The sequence below is a fragment of the Gymnoscopelus braueri genome (genome assembly GCF_963280865.1).
Source record: "Gymnoscopelus braueri genome assembly, chromosome: 10".
NCBI classification, from domain to species: Eukaryota; Metazoa; Chordata; class Actinopteri; order Myctophiformes; family Myctophidae; genus Gymnoscopelus; species Gymnoscopelus braueri.
Window position 1 is genome coordinate 54987793 of NC_137611.1, and position 15596 is coordinate 55003388.

The 15596-nt window shown below is 43.5% G+C and overlaps 2 protein-coding genes across 4 annotated transcripts in view; both read left to right on the forward strand.

The window, feature by feature from the left end:
• Positions 1 to 14487, forward strand: part of lamc2 (laminin, gamma 2) — a 25025-nt gene extending 10538 nt beyond the window's left edge. For all 3 annotated transcript variants that reach the window (XM_080439580.1, XM_080439582.1, XM_080439581.1), the window contains exons 11-22: positions 922 to 1058; positions 1950 to 2109; positions 4134 to 4339; positions 4611 to 4690; positions 4855 to 4992; positions 5538 to 5682; positions 8522 to 8671; positions 9642 to 9756; positions 10503 to 10699; positions 11212 to 11370; positions 11730 to 11829; positions 13290 to 14487. In XM_080439580.1, the coding sequence (XP_080295706.1) occupies positions 922 to 1058; positions 1950 to 2109; positions 4134 to 4339; positions 4611 to 4690; positions 4855 to 4992; positions 5538 to 5682; positions 8522 to 8671; positions 9642 to 9756; positions 10503 to 10699; positions 11212 to 11370; positions 11730 to 11829; positions 13290 to 13543 (1841 nt within the window). In that variant the 3' untranslated portion in view covers positions 13544 to 14487. The remainder of the gene's footprint in view (positions 1 to 921; positions 1059 to 1949; positions 2110 to 4133; positions 4340 to 4610; positions 4691 to 4854; positions 4993 to 5537; positions 5683 to 8521; positions 8672 to 9641; positions 9757 to 10502; positions 10700 to 11211; positions 11371 to 11729; positions 11830 to 13289) is intronic.
• Positions 1 to 15596, forward strand: part of lamc1 (laminin, gamma 1) — a 327165-nt gene that overhangs the window by 87118 nt on the left and 224451 nt on the right. The gene's annotated exons all lie outside the window — the stretch shown is intronic.

Consider the following 15596-nt stretch of genomic DNA (forward strand, 5'->3'; position numbering starts at 1 on the left):
AGGAAGGGGGCGTGTCTGATAAAATGAATATCAAATATCTAAATACTGAATCGAGCAACTTAAAAACTGTCTGAGGGGCTCCCAAAGGCTTGAGTAGATGATCAAATCACCAAAAGTTTTTTTGAAAGTGAAATATCCCTTTAAGTATTCAAAAGTACAAGTACGTTTATTTTTGTTTATTTTGTATTTTTTGTATAAATATATTGCTGTACTGCTTTCATAATGCATTTACAGAATGCATTCATTATAATATTAATCCACATGAAGAAAGCACTGACTTTCTTGTAGAACCACTATGCTACACAAAGCCACCTGAGGTGTCGCGGTGTCGCGGTGTGGACACCGCAGCTATGGCTGCCTACAGGCAGCGTGTCTGTGGATTCGTCTATAGATGCACCTATAAAACGTCTGCATAAAAATGCAATCGAATAAAACAAAATAAGAATTTAAACATTAAGGTTAGCTGTAGTCTCGCATGGCCAGACTGTTGCCTCCCACAATGTTCAAATGTTTCCGGTCATACAGTCTGGGACTCGGAAGCTCTGATCATGATTAAAATATAAAGCGGATGTGAAGCCTCCTCCCCACTTCCGTTTCGTCTTTACAGTCACGCAAATTTATCCTAATAGAAATCAAAATCATCTAAGCATAATATATAGCTTGATTCTAAGCAGAAATGGAAATTTCCAAAATTCCAAAACCCTTGCCAGCAACCTCTTTTTCGTCAGTTTTTTTCTGGCATCCCAGTTTATACTGTTGCTTAGCAAGGAAATTCACTCCAAAATGAGTCGTTTAGTTTACCGGCACGTGCGTTACACCACATTTGGTTTCCCATCAAATTCAGCAAATTGCTGTCCTCTTGAATTGTTATATTTTTGCACTAATACATTTTTAACAGTGTTGTATGTGTGTGTGTTACAGTGTGTAAGTGTTCGGTCCAGGGCAGTGTGTCCGTGCAGTGCAGTGACAGAGGCCAGTGTGAGTGCAGAGAAGGTTATGAAGGTCTCAGATGTCAACGCTCCTCCTGTCCTGCTTGTTTTGACCCCATCAACACCAAGGTAATACTGACCCTAAACCTTACGCCCTAAACCAGGGGTTTTCGCAGAAATGTTCAGGGCAAGGATCCCTTTTCTGAGAGAGAGAGGTGAAGCAGGGACCCCCACTACATATTGTATCAAATTGTGTTGCGGATTAAACTTTTTCATAGATTTCATAGATAGCTTCATAGACTTGCTTGACAGCACTGACATTTAAACCACTTCAACCCTCAATACTTAGTGAACCTGACCTTGGGCTCTGTACTTGGTCTGCTCTTTTTTCCCTCTACACCAAACGTCTTTGCTGAAAATAGCAGATCTACAAGCTCACTACGTGTCGCAGCCCCCCCCAAACACCCCAGTTTGATATCGTTGCTCTCGGGCAGAAACCAGCTAACTCCATTTTGACGCTTATGCATTTTTTCCCCCATAAATCAGGGCCATTGAACACCCTTTACGTCTGTGTGTTGGTAAAAAAAATATTGAACCAATTAAAAGTATTAAAAAGCGCTTCTGACAAAACCAGCTAACTCCATTGGATCCTCAAATGTTCTGCTAAACCAGCGAAGTCCACCGGAGTTAGCTGGTTTTGCTGACTCCAGGCTCCACCCCCTTTTGACCTCCAACCTCAATGTGAGCTTGGAGGTCCATTCAGCTGTTCTTATCAATGATGAACAAAACCTCCTAACTCCACTTTTTGTTTTGCCTTAGCCATTTCCTGAAAAATGAACATTTTGGAGTTAGCTGGTTTCTGCCCGACAGCAGAGATATGCATGAGGCCACAGCCCCGCATTTGACACTGTTTGTTAATCTCTTGTATTATTAGTTTTTTTAATTGAAAAGGTTACACAGTATGACTTGAAATACGTTGGACATTTCGAATATAGATGTATGTGGGGGTGTGTCCGCCAGGTGGAGGAATACGGCGAGAAGCTCCAGGAGTTGGAGAAAATGCTGTCGGGTGGAGGAGAGGGAGGCAGGCGGCCTGGCATCAGCGCCCAGGTGGAGCAAACCCTCAGAGAGGCCGAGCACACCATCACACGGCTGCAGGAGAACGCTGACTCACTGGCAGGCAAGTCACCACGTTCTGCTTCACAAGCAGCACTCAAGCTTAGTTTATACTTTAAATGTACGTCTACACTAACCTTAACCCATTCAGTCCGGGAACGCGTCACTGTCATTTTAGATTTCTTTGGCTATTCAAAAATAGCAGATCTACAAACTCATTGTACTCGCTATGAGCTTTGTGCAAATTTTTGAATATATATTTTACAAATGTCTTCTAAATCTATCTAAATTATGCTGCTATATCAGTGGTTCTCAAACTTTTTTTCATGTGAAGGACCCCCAAAATTATATGTATTTGGCCGGGGACCCCCATCTCAACATATTTTGTTCCAGGGACCAGCCAGAAGCAAAGATTTGAGTAAACAATGTTCGCTTAAAAAATATATATAGTCAAAGATTTGCACACATTTTCACAAATGTTCTAATATAGCAGATATACAAGTTCATAGCGCAGCACTCGGTGCCGCGCTATGAACTTGTATATCTGCTATTTTTGAATAGCCAAAGTATAAAATATGGATAAAGTGGTTACACAGATGCGTTTCCGGTTTGAATTGGTTAAAGGGATAGTTCACCCAAAATATCACGTGGAGACTTGAATTCATGGATATTTTTTTGTTTTCGTCGCAAGGTGCTGCTGTATGTGATATTCTTGTTAAGATAAGTGTTAAATAGGTTTATACTGTGATATTAATCATACAGGATACAAATTGCATCCAATCAGGACAGGGAACTCAAACAGGACAGACAGAATTGAAACAGGGGCACCAGCTGATAAATGATCTTTGTGAGGTTCTCCCTCCTGATTGGATCAAATTGGTATCCTGAGAGCTGGAGAGACGGGGAGATGCTCCATCGCATGACCAAAGATACTGTAGCAGATCTACAAGCTCACAATGCATCCTATCCGCGACGTGCTTTGAGCTTGTAGATCGGCTTGTAGATCTCCATTCAGACCATCCAATGCTGTTATTAAAACCTCATCCAAATAATAATAATAATAATAATAATAATAATAATAATGACAGTGGTGGAAAGTAACTAAGTACATTTACTTAAGTACTGTACTTAAGTACAATTTTGAGGTATTTGTACTTTACTTGAGTATTTCCAATTTCCAATGAATACTTTTACTTCTGCTCCACTACATCTCAGAGGCAAATATTGTACTTTTTCTCCACTACAATTATTTGAAAACTTTAGTTACTAGTTACTTTTCAGATATAAATTATGATATTATGAAACATACATTAACCACTTTAGCCTTATTTTATACCTAGGCTATTTGAAAATAACCAATCTACAAGCTGTGAGCTTGTAGATCTGCTATTTTCAAACATTCTAGTACTTTTACTTTTGGTACTTTAAGTACATTTTGATGCCAATACTTTTGTACTTTTACTCAAGTAAATTCTAAATTCTGGACTTTCACTTGTAACAAAGTATTTCTATATTGCAGTATTGGTACTTTTACTTAAAGGTATCATGACATTCATTTTCACTTTTTTTATTTTCAATGTTTTATTTGGGATTTTATGATCTCAATTACACCCAAAAAACCTGAACTTAGAACATTCAGTGGATTTTCTGTGGTCTGGGGTTTTCTGAATAACTAGGCTGAAAAGTAATCTGAGCTTGGCCCTTCGACAGTGAGGTCACAGTCGATTAATCCCGCCCACTCTCCTCCTCGCCCCTCCCCTCCCCTATCCTTTCCTTTGGGGGGGGCGGAGCAGAGGCGATGATTGACAGGCAAAATCCCTCACCAGCGAGACCCGCAGGCAAAGATTTCTTTTTTCATTGCAGTTGAAAAGGCTTTAGAAATGTGAGAGAAAAACACCTGCCATGGATCACTGGAATTGAATTTTCACTTAAAACTTTTTGTACACTTTTGAAGGACCAGGACAAAGACTTTGAATGTGGTGTAAAAGTGAATGTCATTAAACCTTTAAGTAAAGAATTTGAGTACTTTTTCCACCACTGAAATAATAATTATAATAATAATAATAACCACTGCTGTTCATCCAATAGAAATGGAGAAGGGCCTGCAGGGTCGTCTGTCAATCATCAGCAAGGACCAGCTGGCTCAGGACCACGCCCTCCTGGGCGTGGCCGACGCTGTGGACGGCATCGAGCAGCGGCAGCAAGCGTACAGGACGCGTGTCTCCACCGTCCAATCAATGATCGAGGAGATGAGGAACAAACTGGCGGAGGCCAGCGCCAGCATCCAATCAGCTGTAAGGACCATGACTTCCATATCGTTGTTGTCGGGCAGAAACCTCCAATCTCCATATTTTAACTTTTTGTGTTTTTTCGTAAATTAACGCCCTACATGATCACACTACAGCCGAGCGTCACACAAACGCAAACCTTTTCATGTCAAGGACCCCCAAAATGATATGTATTTGGCCGCGGACCCCCATCTCAACCTCAAGTACCCCTGGGGGTCCCCGGACCCCACTTTGAGAACCAATGGGTTAATGTATGATACATTCTCTCCTCTATAAGGGCATCCCTCAGGGAGACCCAGCGCTGGGATCAGACGGCCTGTCCTCATTGGTCGACAAAGCCACACAACTCGTCGACGCGTAAGTGTAGCTAAAACTATCTGCAGATTCAATTAGTAAAATCAACAGGAAGTTGACTGTGTGTGTGTGTGTGTGTGTGTGTGTGTGTGTGTGTGTGTGTGTGTGTGTGTGTGTGTGTGTGTGTGTGTGTGTGTGTGTGTGTGTGTGTGTGTGTGTGTGTGCAGACATCAGCAGCAGGCGAAGGAGGTGGAGCAGAGTGCCGGTGAAGCTCTGTCTAACTCCCAGCAGAGCCTGGTTCTCCTCAGAACCCTGATGAACCGAGAGAACCACGTCAAACAGCTGATAGGAGAACTGAAGAACATGTGAGTTCACCTCCTCTCCTCTCATCCTCTCATCCTCTCCTCTCCTCTCCTCTCCTCTCCTCTCCTCTCCTCTCCTCTCCTCTCCTCTCCTCTCCTCTTTTTTCCTTTATTTTTTTAAGGGGGAAAGAAAGAAAATGTCGTTTTGTATTGTACTGAGATGTAACGGCTGTTTGCCATATTTATGAATACAAATTATGAATCACGTTGTTGTCGGGGCATCGTTTTCATGGCATACTATCTGTTGTTGATTTATATAATACATTTTTTATTTTTATATATAAATCATAAAAGTCACCATGCCAATGTAGTTCATATTCTCCTCTAGACTCATATTAATAAGTCTGTGTGCGCTTGCGCGCATGTGTGTGTGTGTGTGTGTGTGTGTGTGTGTGTGTAATTGTGTGTGTGTGTGTGTGTGTGTGTGTGTGTGTGTGTGTGTGCATGTGCATGTGCGTGTGCGTGCGTGTGTGTGTGTATGTATGTGCGTGTGTGTGTGTGTGTGTGTGTGTGTGTGTGTGTGTGTGTGTGTGTGTGTGTGCGCTCAGGTATGACAGCACATCCTTCCAGGTGAAGGCTCTAGAGAACCAGGCCTCTCAGGTCAGTGTGGAGGCTGCAGATGAGAGCAACATGGCTAGAGACATGATGACCCAAATACACACCCTGGAGACCAACATCCCTGCTCACCTGCAGGTACACACACACACACACACACACACACACACACACACACACACACACACACACACACACACACACACACACACACACACACACACACACACACACACACACACACCCCCACACACACACACACACACACACACACACACACACACACACACACACACACACACACACACACACACACACACACACACACACACACACACACACACACACACACACACACACACACGCGGATGAAATCACCAGCGCTCCTGTCCAAAGCTTAAACTAGTATGCATACCGAGCGCATAACCCAAAAAATCGGCATATAGTTGGGCTGCGCACATAGCCGGGTATGGACTAGTCAAATTAAAGTATTAAATGTCAACAACAAAAAAAGACAAGAAAAGAAAAGGGAGAAAAGTAAAGTGTGTGTATGTATAGCTGTGGTACTTTTGCCTACTTTTGTTTTCGAGGGCCATGCCATTTTTCAGTTGCTGTTGGTAGTTAGTCATGGCTGCCAGTTCCCACCTGATGTCGTGTGGGAGTCCAGACTGCTCCAGATCGTACTGAATAACTGCTAGCTTGCATAACGTCTTCATACTGGGACTCAAGTCTAAGACGTACAGGTCATCAGGTGTGGAGGGTCCTCCAAGGAGGATGATATGATCTCCCACCATGAGACAGCACATCATCTTGCTCTGAGACGGAAGTTTCCCCTTGGGCTCAACCTTCTTCCAGGAGAAGGTCTCTGGATTGAATTTCCACAGATCGCTGAAGATTGAGTAAACCGGGACGGCGATGCAGCCACCAAATATGTACAGCTCTCCCTTGTACTGTAGGTAAAGGCTGAATGACCCCAGCGTTCTTTTGGAAGAAGCTGTGCAGAAGGCGTGTTCAGCCAGCAGTTGGTCTCTGTGTCAAACATTCTGAAGGTGTTGTCCGGATGCGGACAGCCCCCAAATACAAACATCTTTGTCCCGATGATGGTGGCAGTGTGCATTGATGAAACAGATGGAGAAGGGCCTCTGATATTAATTAAAGACCAGACCATTGTGGTGGTGTCCAACTTAGAGATATCATTAGAGTGTCGAGTCAGCGCGGTGTATCCTCCATGGACATACATGACCTTCCCCAAGACACAGGCTGAGTGGTTGTGCCTCTCCCCTGGAACGGTCCCAGAAGTCTTGGGTTTGAACCATCTGTGGTCGTCGACATCAAATGCATAAAGCACGGTGCAGTGAGGACACCCTCCCCAGATGTAGACGTTATCTTCTATCAGCACAGCTGTGTGGCCGTAGCGTCTGAAGGGAAACTCAAGGGGGCGTTCTCCTCTTCCAGCTGTCACTGGGGGCACCTTCCTCCAGCGTAAAGGCACTGTGTTGAAAATGTACACATCAATCTGGTCACTGTCGTTCAGGGGGCCGTACCCTCCAAAGGAGTAAAGCTTGTCCCTTCCTACCGCCACACCAACATGGAAGGCTCTTTTTGGTCCTGTTTTCAGATGTATCGTCCAGTGAAACATTTCCACACAAAATCACCAATGACAAAGAGTGCTAGAAAACTAATTTACAGAAGAAAGACACTTTCTCGAGCTGCAAAATAACGTTTTGTTTGTTGGACAATTCACTTTAAAGGGCATTTACATGGTTGTGATGACGACGTTGTGACGTCAGTGTGTGATGACTAGTGACTCAAACCGAACGAAACGTCAGCACTATGACATCAGTCATCAATCCTTATTTGGGCAAAGGTTGTTATTTTGAGAGCGAAATGCCCCACAATATGAATACACGTTGATATGTTTTATTCTCATTATAACTGTTCAATTATTTCAATATTACTCAAGGGTATGCTTTACCATGATTATTGGCACCACCTCGTTCCTGACCGCATCACTGTTGTGCTAAAAATCATGGTAAAGCACACCCTCTCCTGTAATATTGTTTAGTTGCACGTTATATAATCTACACACCACGCTACCCCCCACTGCTGCTATAGTAATTCCTCAGGAGGCTTTATACTTATTATCTTTCGCATTATTATTGTTATGTTGATATTGCACAATATAGGCTCTATGCACAGCAGCCATATTGGAGAGAAATTGTGGCTCTTCCTTAACTTCCTTCACAGCTATTACCAATTATACTAATGAAGGCTCTGTTCCATTCTGGTCAAACAGAGTCAGGGTGCTGATAATATTGTGCATGTTGGCTCACTGGAAACACTATGGTACACCAGTGGGTCTCAAAGTGTGGTCCAGGGACCCTCATGGTTCCTTGAGGGGGTTACAAATGGCTCCTTTCGGGTGTGTAACTCTGAGAGTGTACAAATGGAACCAAATGGACCTGTAAGGGTCCATTTGGTTCCATTTGTACAGTCTCAGAGTTACAGGGTTCCTGGAAATTAATAAAGTTTGAGAACCACTCCTCCTCTGAGTATTAAAGGGATAGTTCACTCCCAAAATTACTTCTTTTTTTTTACACCCCATGGAGACTTGAATTCATGGATGTTTTTTTGTTTATGTCGCATTCCTAAGCCAATAATTTGATGACCGGCAGCGGTCCCGGCAGGAGACACAAATAGTTTCCTTTGTGTCTCCTACCGGAACCGCTGCCTACCGGTCTGCTAGTCATCAAATTATTGGCTTAGGAATGCGATGAAAACAAAAAAATATCCACGTATTCAAGTCTCCATGGGGTGACTAATTAATGGGAAAAAAAAGTAATTACGGAAGAGCCCAGTTTCTTTCCAATATGGCTGCTGTGCATAGAAGCCCATTGCGGACCTCACCACACCTGCTGCTTGTACCTGTACGACTAGCAAGTGACAAATAAACCCTCTTAATTCTTATGGCGTGCAGGAGGAGGTGCAGGACCTCCTCTCTCGGGTGGAGGAGCTGGGGGAGCAGGTGAACGACAACATCACGGCGTCTCAGAGCGTCCAGGATGACGTGCAGGGGGCCAGGGAGGAGGCGGAGAATCAGCTGGACCGTGGCAAAGATGCACTGAAAGTAAGACCTTTCATTCAGTCCCTCAATCATTTTGTGACACATGTATGTATGTATGTATGTAGGTAGGTAGGTAGGTACTGTAGGTACAGTAGGTACAGTAGGTAGGTAGGTAGGTAGGTAGGTAGGTAGGTAGGTAGGTAGGTATGTATGTATGTATGTATGTATGTAGGTACGTACATGTATGAGTATGGCATATAGCTACTGAATAACTGATTGCAACACAAAGCTGCAACTAATTACAGTAATTTAAGAGAGTGGGAAAGAGACACAGCAGCAGCCTGACTAATTGGCACCTGGGTGTGAGGCACCGCTTACGTCACACTGGCGGTGACATTTTGTAATTCATTCCCTCATTTATTAAATCAACCATTTATTCCTTCCTTCATTCATTCCTTCACCAATTCACCTATTTATTTGTTAAACACTAATCTTGTCTCTCCAGCCCATGCTTAACCCTTTAAATTTTTAATCTAGCACTTATCTTTTTTTTTTTTTTTTCTTCCAAAATATAAAGATACTTTGATTTATATAGCATACTGTACAAGCACTAATCTGCTAAATCTGCACTATATAAATCTGTGCTATTATTATTATTATCGTTTATCGATTCATTCACTAATTAATTCATTTATTTATTAATTCGCTACTTCATTAATTAATTGACTGATTAGTTCATTTGTTAACTCACTTATTATTTCTTTGTTCCTTTGGTTCTTTCTTTCTTTCTTGCTTGCTTTCTTGCTGGCTTTCTTTCTTTCTTTCTTTCTTTCTTTCTTTCTTTCTTTCTGTCTTTCTTTCTTTCTGGAGTTATACTATTGGGGAGAAAACCCATAGCGGCTGCATTGTACACAACCCAATGCAGAGTGGCTTACCTTGACATAGCCTACAGTACTTTCAATTCACTGTATAATATACTGTAAAATCAACATTAACATAATGTTATAATACAGTAATTCATTCATATCTCCAGGGCTATGAGAGGAACCTGGCCAGAGTCAATGCTGCCAAGGCAGAGACAGACGCTGCTCTGAAGATCATCAATGTTAAACACAACGATGTCATCAGGACCCTGAACACCCTGAGAGGTAACATAAAGACAATGTGGCCTCACACCATTGAAAGTACTGTAATAGCGCATCAGAACCCAACATGGCGGCCCCCATCCATTGAGTTCAATGGAGAGGTGGGCGCCTTCTTGTGTTCTGTTACACTTTCTACATACTGTACCATACTCAGTGGTGTAAAGTAACTAAGTACATTTACTCAAGTACTGTACTGAAGTACAATTTTGAGGTACTTTTACTTTACTGGAGTATTTCCAATTGTCTATACTTTTACTTCTACTCCACTACATCTCAGAGGCAAATATTATACTTTCACTCCACAACAATTATTTGAAAACAAGTTACAATAATATTACCAGATATTATTGTATTTCTGTGGGGGTCCCTGGAACTAAGTATTTTGAGATGGGGGTCCGCGGCCAAATACATATAATTTTGGGGGTCCTTGACAACTTCTGGACCCCAGAACTTTTGTGAGAACCATTGCACTACAACCATCACACTAAAGACATGTATCACCGTCTTGTCTGTCTGTCTGTCTGTCTGTCTGTCTGTCTGTCTGTCTGCCTGCCTGCCTGCCTGCCTGCCTGCCTGCTCGTCTGCCTGCCTGCCTGCCTGCCTGCCTGCCTGTCTGTCTGTCTGTCTGTCTGTCTGTCTGTCTGTCTGTCTGTCTGTCTGTCTGTCTGTCTGTCTGTCTGTCTGTCTGTCTGTCTTGTCTTGTCTGTCTTTCTGACCACCTGTCTGTTTCTCTTCTGTGTGTGTTTCAGGGTTTGATGAGAACATGGGTGTGCGCAGTGCGGAGGCGGACGAGGCCATCAACAGACTCCCCGCCATCAACAGGACGGTGCAGCAGGCGGTGGCCAGCAACACACGGACCCTGTCCATCCTCAACGCCGTGTCGGAACACTTCCTGGACGCTCAGGGGACCCAGGACCGCCTGCGGACCCTCACCACCACGCTGGAGGTGTGACCGCCACTCACCATCAGCTGCACTGAAAATAGCAGATCTACAGGCTCGCGACGCGTTGTGAGCTTGTAGATCTGCTATTTTCAAATAGCCTATGTATAAAATAGGGCTAAAGTGGTTAATGTATGTTTTATAATGTAATCATTTATATCTATCTACAAAGTAACTAGTAACTAAAGTTTTCAAATAATTGTAATGGAGTAAAAGTAAATTTTTTTCCTCTGAGGTGTAGTGGAGTAGAAGTAAAAGTATTGGAAATTGGAGATACTCGAGTAAAGTACAAATACCTCAAAATTGTGCTTAAGTACAGTACTTAAGTAAATGTACTTAGTTACTTTACACCACTGAAAACAATGAGATGATGATTGATAATGATGATGATGATGATGATGATACGGTCCATTCATGAGCGTAAAAGTAAATGCTCAGGAATGTTGAACCAGCTGGTTGTCATGGAAACTTAAAGCTGATTTTTTTTTTGTGTTTTGTTTGTTTGTTTTTTCCCTCAGGGAATGTGTGCGTCGCTGCCCCCTCATGATGACCTGGCGAATGACGCCACCATACTGAACCTGGAAGTGCAGGCGATTCTGAGAGAGGCGGAGGCTGCTGATGAGAAACTGACTGTAGAACTGAATGATGCTGAGACCCAGAGACAAGAGGCTGAGGAGGTGTGATGATAAAATATGTCTGTTTGTCTGTCTGTCTCACACACACACACACACACACACACACACACACACACACACACACACACACACACACACACACACACACACACACACACACACACACACACACGTATACAGTATGCATACACAGAATGTAGATCTCTACATGTATGTATCTTTACGCGTATGTCTATAGAGAATACTTTTGAATGCTCCGTTCTATGTATAAAACAATGTGTGTGTGTGTGTGTGTGTGTGTGTGTGTGTGTGTGTGTGCGCGTGTGTGTGTGTGTGTGTGTGTGTGTGTGTGTGTGTGTGTGTGTGTGTGTGTGTGTGCGCGTGTGCGCGTGTGTGTGCAGGCCTCCCTGGCTGCCAGTGGATCACACACCCAGGCCAGAGACACCAGAGAGGCGGTGAGCACAACTCTGCAAGCCGTCAACAACCTGCTCAGTGTGATCGGTAAGACTGACTGTCCGTCTGTCTTTTTATTTTCTCCGCCAGCCCGGACGGCCGGAGACTATGTTTTCGCCCCTGTCCCTCCGTCTGTGTGTCTGTGAGCAGCTAATCTCTGTCACCGCTGGACCGATCGGCGTGAAACTGTGCACACACACTCCCTGCAGGCCAGAGCAGAACCTCACATCGGCGTGTTATACTGTAGCACCACCATGAGGCCGATTTTTTCAAAAGACATTTTTTGTTATATTACTCCAACAGATTTTGTCCAAACCTCACGCAATTCTGTACACCTTATCTCTGTGGTCATGTGATTAATAGCCTCGCGTAGCCAGACAACTATTCCACTATCTCCGAAGGCTCTATAGCAGGGGTTCTCAAACTTTTTTATACCACAACCCCATATTAGGAGTTATTTCTTTTGGCCGACCCCACCGACCGTGGCGTTTTTCTCTATCGCGGTAGCTGTTGGTAACTGGTCTGGTTGTCTGTCTGTGAGAATTATCGCCTCACTTAAGTTGGTAATGTTACATTGTGTGATCACGATCAAAATTTAAGGGTACAGATGGAACTAAATGGACCTGTGGTCCATGTATTTGCACCACCCGCTCATATTGAACATAAGTCCTTAGTAAATCGTTTATGAACAGTTAAAATCTGTTTGTGTGCCTCAGCCTCTGCATGCAAGGGCTTGCCTTGTGTGAATGTGTGTGTTGTCTTTCTTGTGCCGCTCCTTGTTCTCGGTCGGTGTTGGAGGCGGAGCTGTCAGCTGTGTGTGTGTGTGTGTGTGTGTGTGTGTGTGTGTGTGTGTGTGTGTGTGTGTGTGTGGGGGTGTGTGTGTGTGTGTGTGTGTGTGTGTGTGTGTGTGTGTGTGTGTGTGTGTGTGTGTGTGTGTGTGTATCAGGAGTGTGGTGGCCGTCCTTTTCATTTTGGTCGCGACAACCTCACTTTATTATTTTTTTTCAACCGTTTCTTGATGAAAATGTAATCATATTTTTTTGGTTGCCAATGCGCGACCCCACCGGCACCTTCCCGCAACCCCACGACCCAGAGTTTGAGAACCGATGCTCCATAGAGTCTGGAACTACACCTCCCGAAATCCGAGAGAGGAAGCTGGCACTTCTGTTCACGAAAATATATTTTCAAATATCTTTATATTTTATATTTTAATTTCCATTTCTGCTAAGCAGCAAGCTGTATGCTTAGATGACTTTGATATTCTTTAGGATAAATTTGCGCAACTGTAAAGACGAAACGGAAGTGGGGTGGAGGCTTCGCATCCGCTTTATATTTTAATCAAGATCAGAGCTTCCGAGTCACAGACTGTATGACCGGAAACATTTGAAAATTGTGGGAGGCAACAGTCTGGCCACGCGAGACTATGTGACTAACTGTTCTCAGGTCAGCCAGGCAGTGTAGATTAAGCTTTAACAGTGTATTTAACAGTATAATATAACTGTTCTCAGGTCAGCCAGGCAGCGTGGATGAAGCTCGCCTCACGGAGCTGGAGAACACGCTGGGCGACGCCCGCAGCCAAGTCATTGGGCAGCTGAAGCCCCGCCTACAGGAAATGGAGGAGGAGGAGGCGGGCCAGAGGAGCCGATTGGCTGCTCTCAACGTGGACATTGACAGCATCCTGCGGGACATCGCCAACCTGGAGGACATCCTGAAGACCGTCCCCGAGGGATGCTACAACAGCCTGCCTCAGGAGCACGCTTAAACACTGACCCCTGACCTCTCAACTATGACCTCTGAAGCGTAAAAGGACTAGTTTCAGAACCTCTTTTAACCATATAAGATCAACCTTCTCGGGAACACTAATAACAATAATACTACTAATAATAATAATATTTTTTGATAATAATACATTTTATTTGTTAATAATACATTTTATTTGTAATGCACTTTACATTTGTCTCAAATCGAGTCTGACAGGATAAAACAAAAGATTGGCTTAAAAACAGCAAAGGCATAAAACACCCAACAATCGAAAAAACTTCATCAGCAGTCTATAGTGCTCTCAGGTGGATAGGGAGGGCATTCCACAGGCGGGGAGCAGCCGAGCAGAAGGCCCGGTCGCCCATGGTGCGGAGCTTGATCCTAGGGGAGTGTGGAGAACGTTGGTGTTGGTATTGCGGAGGTTTCGAGCGGAGGTTTGTTGGTCTTTGAGGTACATTAGGCGGGAGCATTGCCGTGGATGCACTGTGATGGGTGAGAAGGGAGATTTTGTATTCACTCTGTCATGTTTCCACCCATCTTATCCCTCACACATCTCCCACCGCTGTTGTTCTCCCTACTTTGTGATTGCCGACAGCCTTGCGTCCTTCTAACTACTGTATGGCCTGTGCTTTGTTTTAATGCTGTATTCAATTCAGAAAACGATGTGTATTTTTAAGAGGGTGTTAAAGCTAGATCACCATATTTAACTGATTGTCTCATTAATGTCTGTTGACCCCTGTTGAGAGATTTAGTTTTTATTTTAAGTGACTCTGGGTTGTCTACAAGTGATGATGTAAACATCAGTGTTGTGTACATTTAATGTTTTTTGTTTGTTTGTTTTTATGTCTGATAATAATATTGTATTCATGTTAATGTGTTTGTTTGTTTGTTTGATAATATATTGTATTCATGTTAATGTATATAAAGTTTTGAAAAATAAAACTTAAAAAAATGCTCCTTTGACACAAACATTAAGGCACCCCCTGTCGCAACCCTGAGGACCCCCTTGGGAGTCCCGGACCTCCTGATGAACGTCCATGCTCTAAATGCCTTATTTTGTTCACTCTTCTGTCCATCATGGAACTGCTTTCCTCTTCATTATAACTTTACTTCTGTTCATTATCCAGGGGAAATTAACTGAGCATGAATGCTACTTTACAGCACAGGCCTGCTTTACATTCATACTGGGAGCTGACCAGTACAACCACAGTCTGTTACTGTTGTACTGGGAGCTGACCAGTACAACCACACAGTCTGTTACTGTTGTACTGGGAGCTGACCAGTACAACCACAGTCTGTTACTGTTGTACTGGGAGCTGACCAGTACAACCACAGTCTGTTACTGTTGTACTGGGAGCTGACCAGTACAACCACACAGTTTGTTACTGTTGTACTGGGAGCTGACCAGTACAACCACAGTCTGTGACCAGTACAACCACAGTCTGTTACTGTTGTACTGGGAGCTGACCAGTCGGGACATGTCATTAGCGCGCCCTCACTGTAGTTTAGAGAAATTACTTTTTTCACTTTCCCTTTTGAAATGTTACCAATTGGTCCAGAGATTCAAACTACCAACCAACTGGCGATGCGCCTGGAAGGTGTCTTTAACTTTCCACACAGTCACCATTCACTCTGCTCATGAGCAAGGCACGTTAACACAGAATCAACTGCAATGAGGATAGTAAGTGCTTACTGTCAATGAAGCATCTTTATTAGGTGATGAGTCAGTTTCATTGGTTGTAATCATAATGTGACCATGACTGTGAAATATGACCAACTAAACAATCTATATACAATCTCTGTGAATGTCCAACCATACACAATGCTTGTGTGCTGCTCTCCTGTTAATTTCACCTACCATCTTGAAAAGCGTGACATTCATTTCTCCTTTAAAATGTTTGAGCGGTCAATTATTTTTTAATCAACCCTCCCCACACATTTCTATGATGTGTTTCCACTGCTGTTGTATATTGGAGGACGTAGGGCCTCTGTCCCACTCCTCCCGCTTCCCTCCCCCGAACACGACCAATCGTTGCACCGATTCAAACTCCTAC